The sequence below is a fragment of the Podarcis melisellensis genome, assembly GCF_964234715.1.
Source record: "Podarcis melisellensis genome assembly, chromosome: 3".
Taxonomy (NCBI): Eukaryota; Metazoa; Chordata; class Lepidosauria; order Squamata; family Lacertidae; genus Podarcis; species Podarcis melisellensis.
This window is the reverse complement of record NC_138530.1, coordinates 112,792,805-112,804,144: the sequence shown is the minus strand read 5'-3', so window position 1 is coordinate 112,804,144 and position 11,340 is coordinate 112,792,805. Positions and strand designations below refer to the sequence as shown.

The window sequence follows — 11,340 nt, the reverse complement described above, 5'->3', positions numbered from 1 at the left end:
CTACACTTGTTAAATCAAATAAAAATTATTTGGGGGAAAATAAATGAATGAATGTAGGACTGTGTCCTAAAGCCCTTTTGGGTTCTTGGGACAAATTTAATGTTTCCTATTTGGATCCAGGCTCCTGTCCACACCTAGTGGATGGGCATGTATAGGCCAATAAAGCGAGATGAGCGCCACAACCCCAGAGTCGGTCACGACTGGACCTAATGGTCAGGGGTCCTTTTACCTTTATGTATAGGCATGTATTTGCTTCATGAATAGCTTCATTTGTGCTCCAGTAGAAGGAGAGTATACAACAAAAAAGGCCAACAATCATCAGGAAAAGCAAGTTATAAATGTTAACATAAAAAAGTATTTATTTAAGAGGTTCACAACATTGTAAGAATACAGGTAGCCCGGCTGCTTTTTGCCACTTAAAAAAACAATTCCTAGATGGGTATTCCAATTTTAGGCTTGTTTAGCTGGCTATTGCATGGTTGGCCATCAAATACTTTAAAAACACACACACACACCACAATATAAACAAAGTTGACAAAATTGTATGACCACGAGGAAGGAGGTGTTGTCTTGCCCATATCTCACAACATAACCGGAAAGGTCCAATACGTCATCGTGACGCCTGTACTATTAAATTCTACATGGTAAGGACAGTTAGAAACAGATGTGTGATTTGCGGGGTGGGGGCAGGGAATGTCACAGTTTCCAGCCTATAAAATACTGCATTTAGGAAGTTCAGTGCCCTTCCGTTGAAGTGCAATCTCAAGGGAAGAACTGTGAGCCACATGCATCAAGAAATAGCTATTACGTCAAGTGTTTCATGCAAAATAAACCCCAATTGTGCATAAAGGCCCTTGATTGTTTAGTCTGCCCTCATATGTAAGGAACTCCACGTTGGGCATTTCATTTTGCTTCCAGATCAGATCAGTACTTTTGGGCACACTTTGGGTTTAAACTTCAAAGTATTGAATGCTCCCTCCACAGCCTTAGGTAGATATATTGGGTATCTTTCTAGTTTCTTTCTGGAGCAAATTGTTCTTCCATGGCTGTTTCTCTCCGATTGGCTTGTCGTCTTTCCTCTTTGGACAGTGTCTTGGGAACATCTCCGAGGGGCACGTAGAATCCAGTTGGAATGCAAGCTGTGCTCCCGTGAGCTCGCAATGACTGAAAGAGGGAATCAAAGTTGGAATGAATACCCCTTCACAGCAGCATAAAGTTTTAACAAAGAAAGATATTTCTGAATGCATTTTTGAAGGGTGCTAACATCACCCAATAACATTGGCCATGTTCACCTGCAACATTAAGCCAAGATTTCTTTTAACAATAGTATGTTGAACGACCCTGGAAGTCTTGCTGACCAAAGAAAGAAGCACCTTGTTTTCCTCGGCCTGCTTCTGGGAGCACCAACCTGTTACTCTTGTAGTAACATGGTCTCACTGCCTTGTCAACTTGCTCACCTAATGGCCAGCTGCATAATTTTCCAGCCACTCCTGGCATACTCCAAACCAAACAAGCTTTCTTCCTTTTCCTCCAGCATAAAGGTAAAGGGACTCCTGACCGTTAGGTCCAGTCACAGATGACTCTGGGGTTGCGGCGCTCATCTCGCTTTACTGGCTGAGGGAGCTGACATTTGTCCTCAAACAGTTTTTCCAGGTCATGTGGCCAGCATGACTAAGCTGCTTCTGGCGAACCAGAGCAGCGAACGGAAATGCCGTTTACCTTCCCGCGAGAGGGGTACCTATTTATCTACTAGCACTTTGATGTGCTTTCGAACTGCTAGGTTGGCAGGAGCAGGGACCGAGCAACGGGAGCTCACCCCGTTGTGGGGATTCGAACCGCCGACCACCTGATCAGCAAGTCCTAGGCTCTGTGGTTTAGACCACAGTGCCACCCACATCCAGCATGGAGACACTCAATTCTTCACCCCAGTGGAATAGTGTAGTTTCTCCCTCTCTCTCTGCAGGACTTCTGCCTGCATCCCCATTGGATTTTATTTGAAGTTATTTGCTGACTGAAATGATGAATGTGCAGAGCCGAAGGCATAATGATCCCTCAGTGGCTCTGAGGGAAATTCACCTAAAATACTTCCTGCTTGTTGGTATGCATAGGGGAAGTTTTACCAAATCATTCCCCAAAGGCCACAGGTTAAGTAATGTCAGAAGGCAGGGTAATACCAGGGTCTTTCTCCAGTGGGTAAAAAGGTAAAGGGACCTCTGACCATTAGGTCCAGTTGTGACCAACTCTGGGGTTGCGGCGCTCATCTCACTTTATTGGCTGAGGTAGCCAGCGTACAGCTTCCAGGTCATGTGGCCAGCAGGACTAAGCCGCTTCTGGCAAACCAGAGCAGCACACAGAAACGCCGTTTACCTTCCCGCCAGAGCGGTACCTATTTATCTACTTGCACTTTGACGTGCTTTTGAACTGCTAGGTTGGCAGGAGCTAGTTGCTTGTAAAACAGTACACCGGTTACATTTCTGACAGTCAAGCAGCTTTTAAAGCTTTTACGATATGGGGTTTAACTTTAAATTTGTTCATGAACAGCATGGCTTTATGATGATAGATTTTATTTTATTTTCATGTGTCATTTGTCTATGGTCACTCAGCAGCTCCCTGCATTCTATGCCTACTTACCATCAAAATCAACATCTGCGTGTGGCGGATGATCCCTCACCACAATTTTCCGATGCCTTTCTGCATCTAGCTCAGCAATAATTGAGTCAAAATAAGCTATTGCCTCGGTTACGTCTGAATTGAGCTGTGAGGCTTTTCTCTCTGCTGAGATCTGTTGAACAGAATAATATGACAGGAGTTCGGTTTGAACAAATAGACTTTGCTGTTGCAAAGAACAACCCAATATCCAAGGATACAAAACGCACAACCAAAATGGTGGAAGCGGACTTGCAAATGTTCTTCAACAAAACAATCTCTGATCACTGGCTAAATTGTTCTTTGAACCCATTGCTACTTTTTTTGTCTTTGGCCTGCATTTTAAAGTTGTTTTTTATGCTTAATTCGGGGAGTTGGATTCAATGAAAATAATGTTGTGCTCTGGCTCAGAATGCCAATGTGATGGAAATTGTGAGTTCAGGGTTCACTTATATTCTCAAATGTTCTACCACCATGTGGGTTATTTTAATGAACCGTTTCTCAAGGCAACTTCATATCTACAGTTGCCACCTATTTTTCTGCCAAAGTCCTGGCACTCTTGACAACTGCATTGCTGCAGGAAAAATTCATTAAGTGGTTTCCCATCGCCACTTTTCTGTTTTGGGAAGAGCATTTCCTGCTGAATCACAATCAACAGCTTTTAGTTAAACCTTTTCAAAAAGTCAACAATTTTGGCCTTAAAAGCTCAGCCCAGTATTTTGTAACTTAACTTTAAAATTTAAAGTAAGTCCTTATTGTGACATATCATATTAAAGCCCATGAAGTTCTGAAGAGATTGGTGGTTTTAGTTTTGACATGTCTCCATGCTGGGCTGAGCTTTTAAGCTTTTTGTGCAGTGTGACAAGGCCAAAATTGTCATTTTTTTTGAAATTTCTAACCCTCATAATTCAAAAATGGGATGAGATAAAAAGCTAAAATTTTAGATTTAAACTTAGTTTTGATCATTCAACAAATAAACAAAATAATAAGAAAAGTGGATAACATGACGTAAGAAAGTTGGATCACTTGATATTGAATGACCCTCTAGTGTGGTTCTGCTTGATTGTGTAGATCAGCTTGAAGGGGGATTAGATGAAGAAATGAATATAGGAGCACAGCTGCAGACATAATTACTTAAAACAGGAATCCTGTAGCCTATTCTCATTCCTTCTGTACATACAGTACCTATATGAGCTTGGAGAACCACTTAGGTTCTCTGTTAAGTGAAAACAATTATTCTCATGAGGGCAGGAACATTATCCCAGCCTCGCCATGAACTCAGTGAAGGACCACAATGAAGCCACTGCTGCCCAAACTCACTCTGTTTTCTGTAAACTGTGAATAATAATAGTTACCTAATAGGCTGTTTCAAGGATAACTAATCACGCACAGTTTACAATGCAATCCTATACCTGTTTTGTCAAAGTAAGACCCATTCAGTTCTATGGGTCTTACTCCCACATATGTTCAGATTAGATTACAGCTGCAAATGCAGATTTGACACACACACACACACACACACACACACACACACAATATTTTCCTAACTATTACTGCTAAAGCTTACCAGATTTATTCATGCTACCCACTGGGAGCATGGTATAAATTACTTGTAGCCACATCTATGCACCATTGCCAGCAGGGCCCCAATATTTCTGGAAAAGCACAATGTTCCCTTTCCAGCTGGCTCCAGGCTGCAGCATTCATGCTGAACATCCATCTCTGTGGCTGCATTTCCCTTTCCCTATCAGGCTGTGACATGCAAAGCGTTACTGAAGATGACAAGTAAGTGTAAGCAAGTGTGTGAGATGTATATATTAGTGAGAGCCTCTTGGATAGGCTCATGCACCCAGAAATAATGGTTCTGTACTGTATTGTCCTCTTTAAATAGTGCAAGAGCACATTTTAAGGGTTTCGGTGGTTACATCATGTTTTTCCACATGTAGGCAGCAACCCTATAAACCCTATAAACATTTACCAGTGAGTTCCATTGGCGATGCAACACTGGAAAAGGTACTGTGATACATATATGGTGGAATTGTTTAAACATCAAACAATTTTGGGAAACAATATATAACAAAATGAAAAAAAAAATGTTTAGATATTCATTTAGGAAAACACCAGAAGTTTTTCTAGTGGGAATAGTACCAGGAAGTCTAAAGGAAGAAGACAAGACATTATATTCGTACGCAACAGTAGCCGCAAGGCTATTGATTGCGAAAAATTGGAAAAGTGGTATTATACCGACAAAAACAGAGAGGCTTGCCAAATTATTGGAGTATTACAATATATCCAAAACAATGGGAGAAATTCAAAGGATCTCAAAAGAGAAGCTAGACAAGGACTGGAAGGTGTTTAAAGGATACTTGAAAAATCATATTGAAAAATCTGAACTCCTATTAGAATAAACAAGTTCCGTTTTAAATACTGAAATACTAAATAAGATGGATAACAATGTGTAATAGAAGCATGAAATTAGGTTAAAGGTGTGTGAAAGAAAGTAATAGAAGTGGAAAGAAATTGCAATTGAGTAGATTGGAAGTCTAACACAAAGGTGGGGTGTGGTGATGGGAAAAGGAATTACCTGTGGGATGGAGTGTAGGTATGTTTGAATATTTTTTAAGGATTGTATGAAATGTATGTTTGTATGCTTGTATATTCGCAATATGTGTGTATTAATGTTGAATTATTTTAACAACAAAACTTTTCAAAAAAAAAAAAGAGTTCCATTGGCCATAGTGGGACTTACTTCTGAGTAAAAAAATATAGTAATCACCCTGTTAGGATGCTGTTTAGTGTGCCTATAGCACTATAAATCACTATCGGAACTGCTGCGAAGGAGTAATCTACTCAATACCGCACCTAATAACATACCTGCTTGTGAAATCAAAGCCTTTTTTAAAAACAATCTGAGAGCAGCTGCCATGCTAATAAAGAAATTAAAGCACGGAACACATTGATTTGCATAAAACTAATAGTGTGTTTTTTCAAAAGAAGAACAGCAAGAGAGAAACTTGTCCATTAAATACAAGCTACAGTTGATGATGCCTCCTTAGCTACTGGCTGTAAAAAAGCATGGCTTCACTTTCTTGAAATTAGACTCCCTGGAGTCATGGCCTCACCTGCTGAGAAAGTTCCTCATTTCGGCTGCTCAGAATTTTGCTTTTGTTTGTTTTTTAAACCAAGCAGTCGCCATCTCTCTAGATTGATGGAAAGGGTTCGGGTTGGGTGAATGAAGTGTAAGTTGTATTTGATACTTCTGTGTAATGGATGTGTGTGAAAAATTGAACAGGGGATGGACCCAATGAAGGTATTACAGAGAGAAACACGTCACATTTGTGGGTCTCGCTTCTCTTGTGTATATTATTATTAAACTTCCACAACCTTTCCCAATCTTCCATCATTATATTGTGACCAAAATCTCTTGCCCAGTCTATCATCACAGATTTCACTTGTTCATCCTTTGTATGCCATTCCAACAGTAAATTATACATCTTAGACAAATGTTTAACATTGGTATCTAACAACTCCGTTTCCAATTTGGTTTTTTCCGTTGCAAAACCATTTTTCTTGTCAAGCTTAAATAATTCATTGATCTGATAATCTTGAAGCCAATCCACTTTGATCAAATGGTCCTAATTTAAATCCTTCATTATCCTCAAGCAAAAGGTCAGAGTATCTCAACCATTTATTCTCCATATTTAACTTTTGGGGGGCCTTAGCTTTCATTGGTGAAAGCCATCTGGGTGTTTTCCTTTCTAGGAGATCTTTATATCTTATCCAAACGTTATATAGTGATTTTCTAATTACATGATTTTTGAAACCTTTATGGGCCTTTATTTTATCATACATATAAGCAATGTTTTCTTAACCATGTGGTGCAATAGCTCCTACCTTGGAAGACTGTATTGGTGGAGGTGTAGCTGGTGACTTTTGCCTCGTCTTGGAAGATTTTGTAGACACGGAGGAAATATCAGATGCCCTGTCACTGGACTTCAGATCTTTGATGCTCTCAATGTATTTTTTCCTCAAAGCTAGCAAATCTTGCAAGTACTGCAAACAGTCTTGAGTCTTTGAGTACATCCATGCCCGTTCTTCTTCCTTCAGATGGAGGCAGGCAACTGAATCCAGGCTGGTGGTACTTTTGCTTTTTTTCAAAGGCTCACTGAATTTGTTATCCTCATCTCCAAGCACATACATAGAGGTGCTACGGATCAACCGGACTGCAGAGCCATCAAAAGTAGGGATTCCATCAGACAGGCTTCTCCTGCGGGAGTTGGGGTGAAATATTGCGTGAATCTTCCTGAGCATCGTGGTGCAGGTCCTTCTTCACCTCACCCATCGATCATATAGAGGCTCAATTCAATACGTGGTTCTTGCCTATAGCAGAAACTAACACTTTGCCATGTGCCCTTTTGTAGTTAAGAATCCAGTTTCTTGCAGATACAGCTGCCTACTTACATCTATCTGTTTATTTCAGACAATTGCAGATGATGAAACCATACCAATTTCTTCAGTCACATCTTTCCTTAACATGTTTTAGTTCTCCTTAAGGGTCGCACAGCTTACTGTGCTGACCATGGTACTGAACTACCCTTAGAAATGAAGAATAAAGGAAAGCACATTTTGTTAAGAGGTAATGAGAGACAGATGAGGATTTCATAAGGCTAAACCTTATGCAGGAAACCAGGGTCCCCCTGCATTTCCACCGCTGAGCTCTATACTGGATAAGCACATTGCAAAACCAGGCAGCAGTTCAACTGCTTCTGAAGGGGTTTTGTTTTCTGTGCTATGGCAACGGAGAGATGCTTGCAGCTATCTGATAACACTATTGTTGAGAATAAAGTGGACTAGGATATCCAGATCCATTACATCCCCTACAGCAGCCTGAGCATGGGAGGCTGGCCATAAAATAAAACTGTGTTCAAAAACACACGTGCCTAATAAACAAAGCTGAAGATGTTTACTTATTAGCAAAGCCAGCTTAACAGATTGTCTCTGTTAGTTGGGCTCAGTGCTTTGTATACTACAGGCAACCTCGGTGCACATTTTGCTCTCATCTCGTGAAAGGAGACTCCTCACTGTCATTTTGCACTGACTCCTGCTGCAGCCCAGGCCCCGGACAGACAGAGAGTTGGGCTGCACATGGATTTAGGATGCTGGTGAGGAGCATGCAGGGTTTTAATGGCCCGAGACCCTACCCAAATGTGGAACAAGGCTGTATGAGAGTTGGAGTCTACATGGACATAGGTTGCTAATGAGGAACATGCATTTCATTGTTTGAACGATTTAAAATGTTATCTAAATGTGGTTGGGAAAGACCATATGTGTAATAAGGATCAAAAGAAAATCAGGCAACCCAAAGTGAATGACTGTTTACACTTTAAATTTATTCCAAAGATTTCTTTCCTCTTATCTTATTCCATTGTATTCTCTCTCTCTCTCTCTCTCTCTCTCTCTCTCTCTCTCTCTCTCACACACACACACACACATACACACACTGAGCTTGCCAGATACTACATTTCCCCCCACTTGGTTAAAGAAACATGATCCCCAAACTTTCTCTCTCATATGAGAAAGCTAGTATACAAACAACAATTCATACCGATTGACAATGCTATGATATAGCTACAAAGCAACGAACAGTTCTTGGAAAGCACAAGTCTTCTGGGATTTCCTCTTCTGGAATCATAGACATTTTTATTCTGATGTCACCCAGACTTCACTGCAACATCTATCAAAACCTCATGTGCCAGAATGTAAAGTACTTTAGTCCCAAACCACCGGGTCAAGGAAACAAAACCATTAGTATCTTCCCCGTGAAGAAGAAACGGCACTGGACTCTTATTACTTTCAGTGGCCCATTCCAGTCCTGACTGGTTTTGGTCCATTTCAGCATGAGGTATGCAGTGGGAGAAACTGGAAGTTAGAATGAAATTCAGAATGCACCAGGGACAGGATTAGAGACTGTCAATGAATAACCACTATTGCGATGGCCTGGGACTCGGACTATTGCGATGGACTGGGACTCAGGCGGTGTCTGAACCAAGTCTGGGGCCTGATTCTGAAGAGCCCCAGTCTGCACAGGTTCCCCTGCAACAAGCACCAGCTGGGCTGAGTCAGGGGCCTGAGCCTGCCCTGGCTCCAGATGCGGGGATTACCTCATTGCCTCCAGCTGGGCCATCACTTACAGCTGCTCCACTACCTGTTGGGTCAGGAGAGGCTGAGGAGGCCCCTGGGTCTAGTAACCCACCAACATCTCCCAAGCTGCAGAGACTGAGGTCTGAGAGAAGGAGAGACCTGAGTACTCGCAGGAGGAGTGCTCGCCTTCGGGTGAGACAGGGAGGTGAGTCACCAGGGGATCAGGACCGGCTGTTACCCCGACAGAGATAAAAGGCTGCTGGATCCCGCCCTAGGTTGTGGGAGCAACATTGCTGTTTGCCAGAACCTGCCTGTGATCCTGTGCCTCACCTTGCCTGGTTTCCTGCCTCGTGTCCTGCCTTGGCCCTGTCGGACTGACTTCTCGCGGAACCCTTGGATTCGGGTCCGGACCTGGACTGCGTTGCTCTGGTTACCCCCGGGCCCAGCACAACTATTCACAAATTGCTCTAGGGCAGGGATGGTTAACTTGGAGGACCACAGTTCCCCATATCCCTTACCACTGACTCATGCAGTATATGAAAATGCATTGATGGAGGTAAACCATAGTAAAACTAGCTATCATGTTCTCAGTTGTATCAAAAGGGTCTGGATAGGCCTGGAATACCAAAGATTTAAAACTGTGACTTTATTGCAGAATTGCATGTAAATGTTCACAGCAGTGCATATAGTTTCAAGAGGTAAGACAGTGCTCCTAATTTAAAAGCACAAGATGGGCATAGAGGTATCAAACCATAACTAAAATCTTTCCAAAGATGCAGGGAGGAACTGATCAAATGGACTAGCTAAATATTTCATAGCATATAAGATTACCTGCTTTGAAAAGGCAGCTCTTCCACTTAGTTCTTGCATATGGCTGTTTAAATCTAACATGGTTATGGCAAATACGTGTGCTTAATAGGCTCCCGTGAGTTGTCATCACAGTTTTGCTAACTGCAGAGAGGATTATCTATAGAAAACAAAACAGCGACAGCAACGGAGAGCATGATCTGTTTTAAGAAGTAAAGGTACAGCAGTTTCAATACAGCAATGGCAAAGCTGTATCATTCCGGTCCATGTTTAAATGACAAGATGAGCTCACATTACTTCTAATCACCTTTGAACGAAATTGGCCACAGCAGCAATAAAAACATAAATAAAATGCATTTCTTTCAGGCATCAAGGCTTGAGATGAACATGAACAGAGACTTTGTGCCTCCTTCAGCATTGAACTTCTCACTCTCATTGCTAAAGGAGTACACCTTGGTCACAATTTCTGTTGGACTGGATGTAGCAGAAATGGAATCCTTTGTTCCCTTGATCACTTTCACTTTTTCAAAGCATCATTTTAGGAAAATTTATTCTTTCCCACACTCCTCATTTGTTGAAAATAAGAACTAGATTGAAGGGGTGTTATATCGGCACCAGTTAAAGAGTTCAAGCTGTGTCATAAATTTGTTTGACATGTATTATGTTGTAATTTTCATAAACTAACAAGAATTCTTTCAAAGTGTTAATTCTATTCTGCAACAGCAAGCTATTACTCTGCTTTGTAAAACATTTTTAAAATAAGACCCTGACTAGCTTCACAGATACCTTTTAATTGAATAACTTTCCAAAGAAAAGCCTGAAGCAACTGATATTATAGTTTGAAGTCATGTTTATTCTGTTATATTTTACTCCAATAAGACTTGTTTATCCTAAATAGAACCCAAAAAGGCTGGCATGGATGTACAAAATGTTTTTTTTAAAAAATGTGATCCTACTGAGATCCCAATATGACATTTTGCAGGTAGCTCTTAGAAATATTAAATAATCAATACATTTTTTTTGGAATTTTGAAACCATATTAATTTTTAATCACTTGAAAAAATTTAAAATTTGTAACTATAAAATTTAAAGTAATCATGTGACAGATCATATTAAAGCCCATTAAGTTCTGAAAAGATCGGTATTTTTGAAATATCTCAATTCTGGGCTGAGCTTTTAAGTTTTTTGTGTTGGCTAAAATTATCCCAAAAAAAATTCAAAAAAATTGAAATTTCAAACCCTAATAACTCAAAAAATGGGGTGAGATATATATATATAAAATACAACTTTAGATTTCAACTTAGCTTTGATCATTCAACACGTGTACAAAGCACTGATTAAATTGGAAGACATGCGTTTTTAATGCTTGATGTTTTTATATGTGCTGGAACCTGCCCAGAGTGGCTGGGGAAATACATAATATAGCAATGATTTTTGTTCTTTATGATTTTAAATCTCTGCCGGGCTCAAACGTGGCATCCTCCTTTCTTTACGCATTCCTGCGCGTGCCATAAACCCAAAGCTTTTTTTCTGGGGGGAACACGTACCGCTAAGCATTTTGTGAATTTGTATTTATTTTTCCCGATTTGAACTATAAAATGGTGGTTTCCTTGAGTCAAAATGAGAGTACCCCTATACATAAAAAAGCACTGCATAAAAACAAACAGACTGACTGGTGTGTTGTTTTTTGAAAACTCAAAAGCCTTTAGCAACTTTGGAAAAGCATGCATTTTAAAAGGAGAATGT

General features: G+C 40.6%; 1 protein-coding gene across 2 annotated transcripts; it reads right to left on the bottom strand.

Moving 5' to 3' along the window:
• Positions 1-404: 404 nt before the first annotated feature.
• LOC309367189 (uncharacterized protein C13orf42) lies at positions 405-8,367 on the bottom strand. 2 transcript variants are annotated; one of them, XM_081906569.1, is made up of 4 exons: positions 8,252-8,367; positions 6,541-7,241; positions 2,632-2,782; positions 405-1,164 (listed from the first exon to the last, which is right to left on the bottom strand). In XM_081906569.1, the coding sequence occupies exons 2-4, from the start codon at positions 6,955-6,957 to the stop codon at positions 920-922; spliced, it is 813 nt and encodes a 270-aa protein (XP_081762695.1). In that variant the 5' UTR covers positions 6,958-7,241; positions 8,252-8,367; the 3' UTR covers positions 405-919. The 2 variants fall into 2 exon arrangements, with proteins under 2 accessions (XP_081762695.1, XP_081762696.1); XM_081906570.1 differs by having other exon boundaries at positions 6,541-7,236; positions 8,252-8,365.
• Between the last annotated feature and the right edge of the window lie 2,973 nt (positions 8,368-11,340).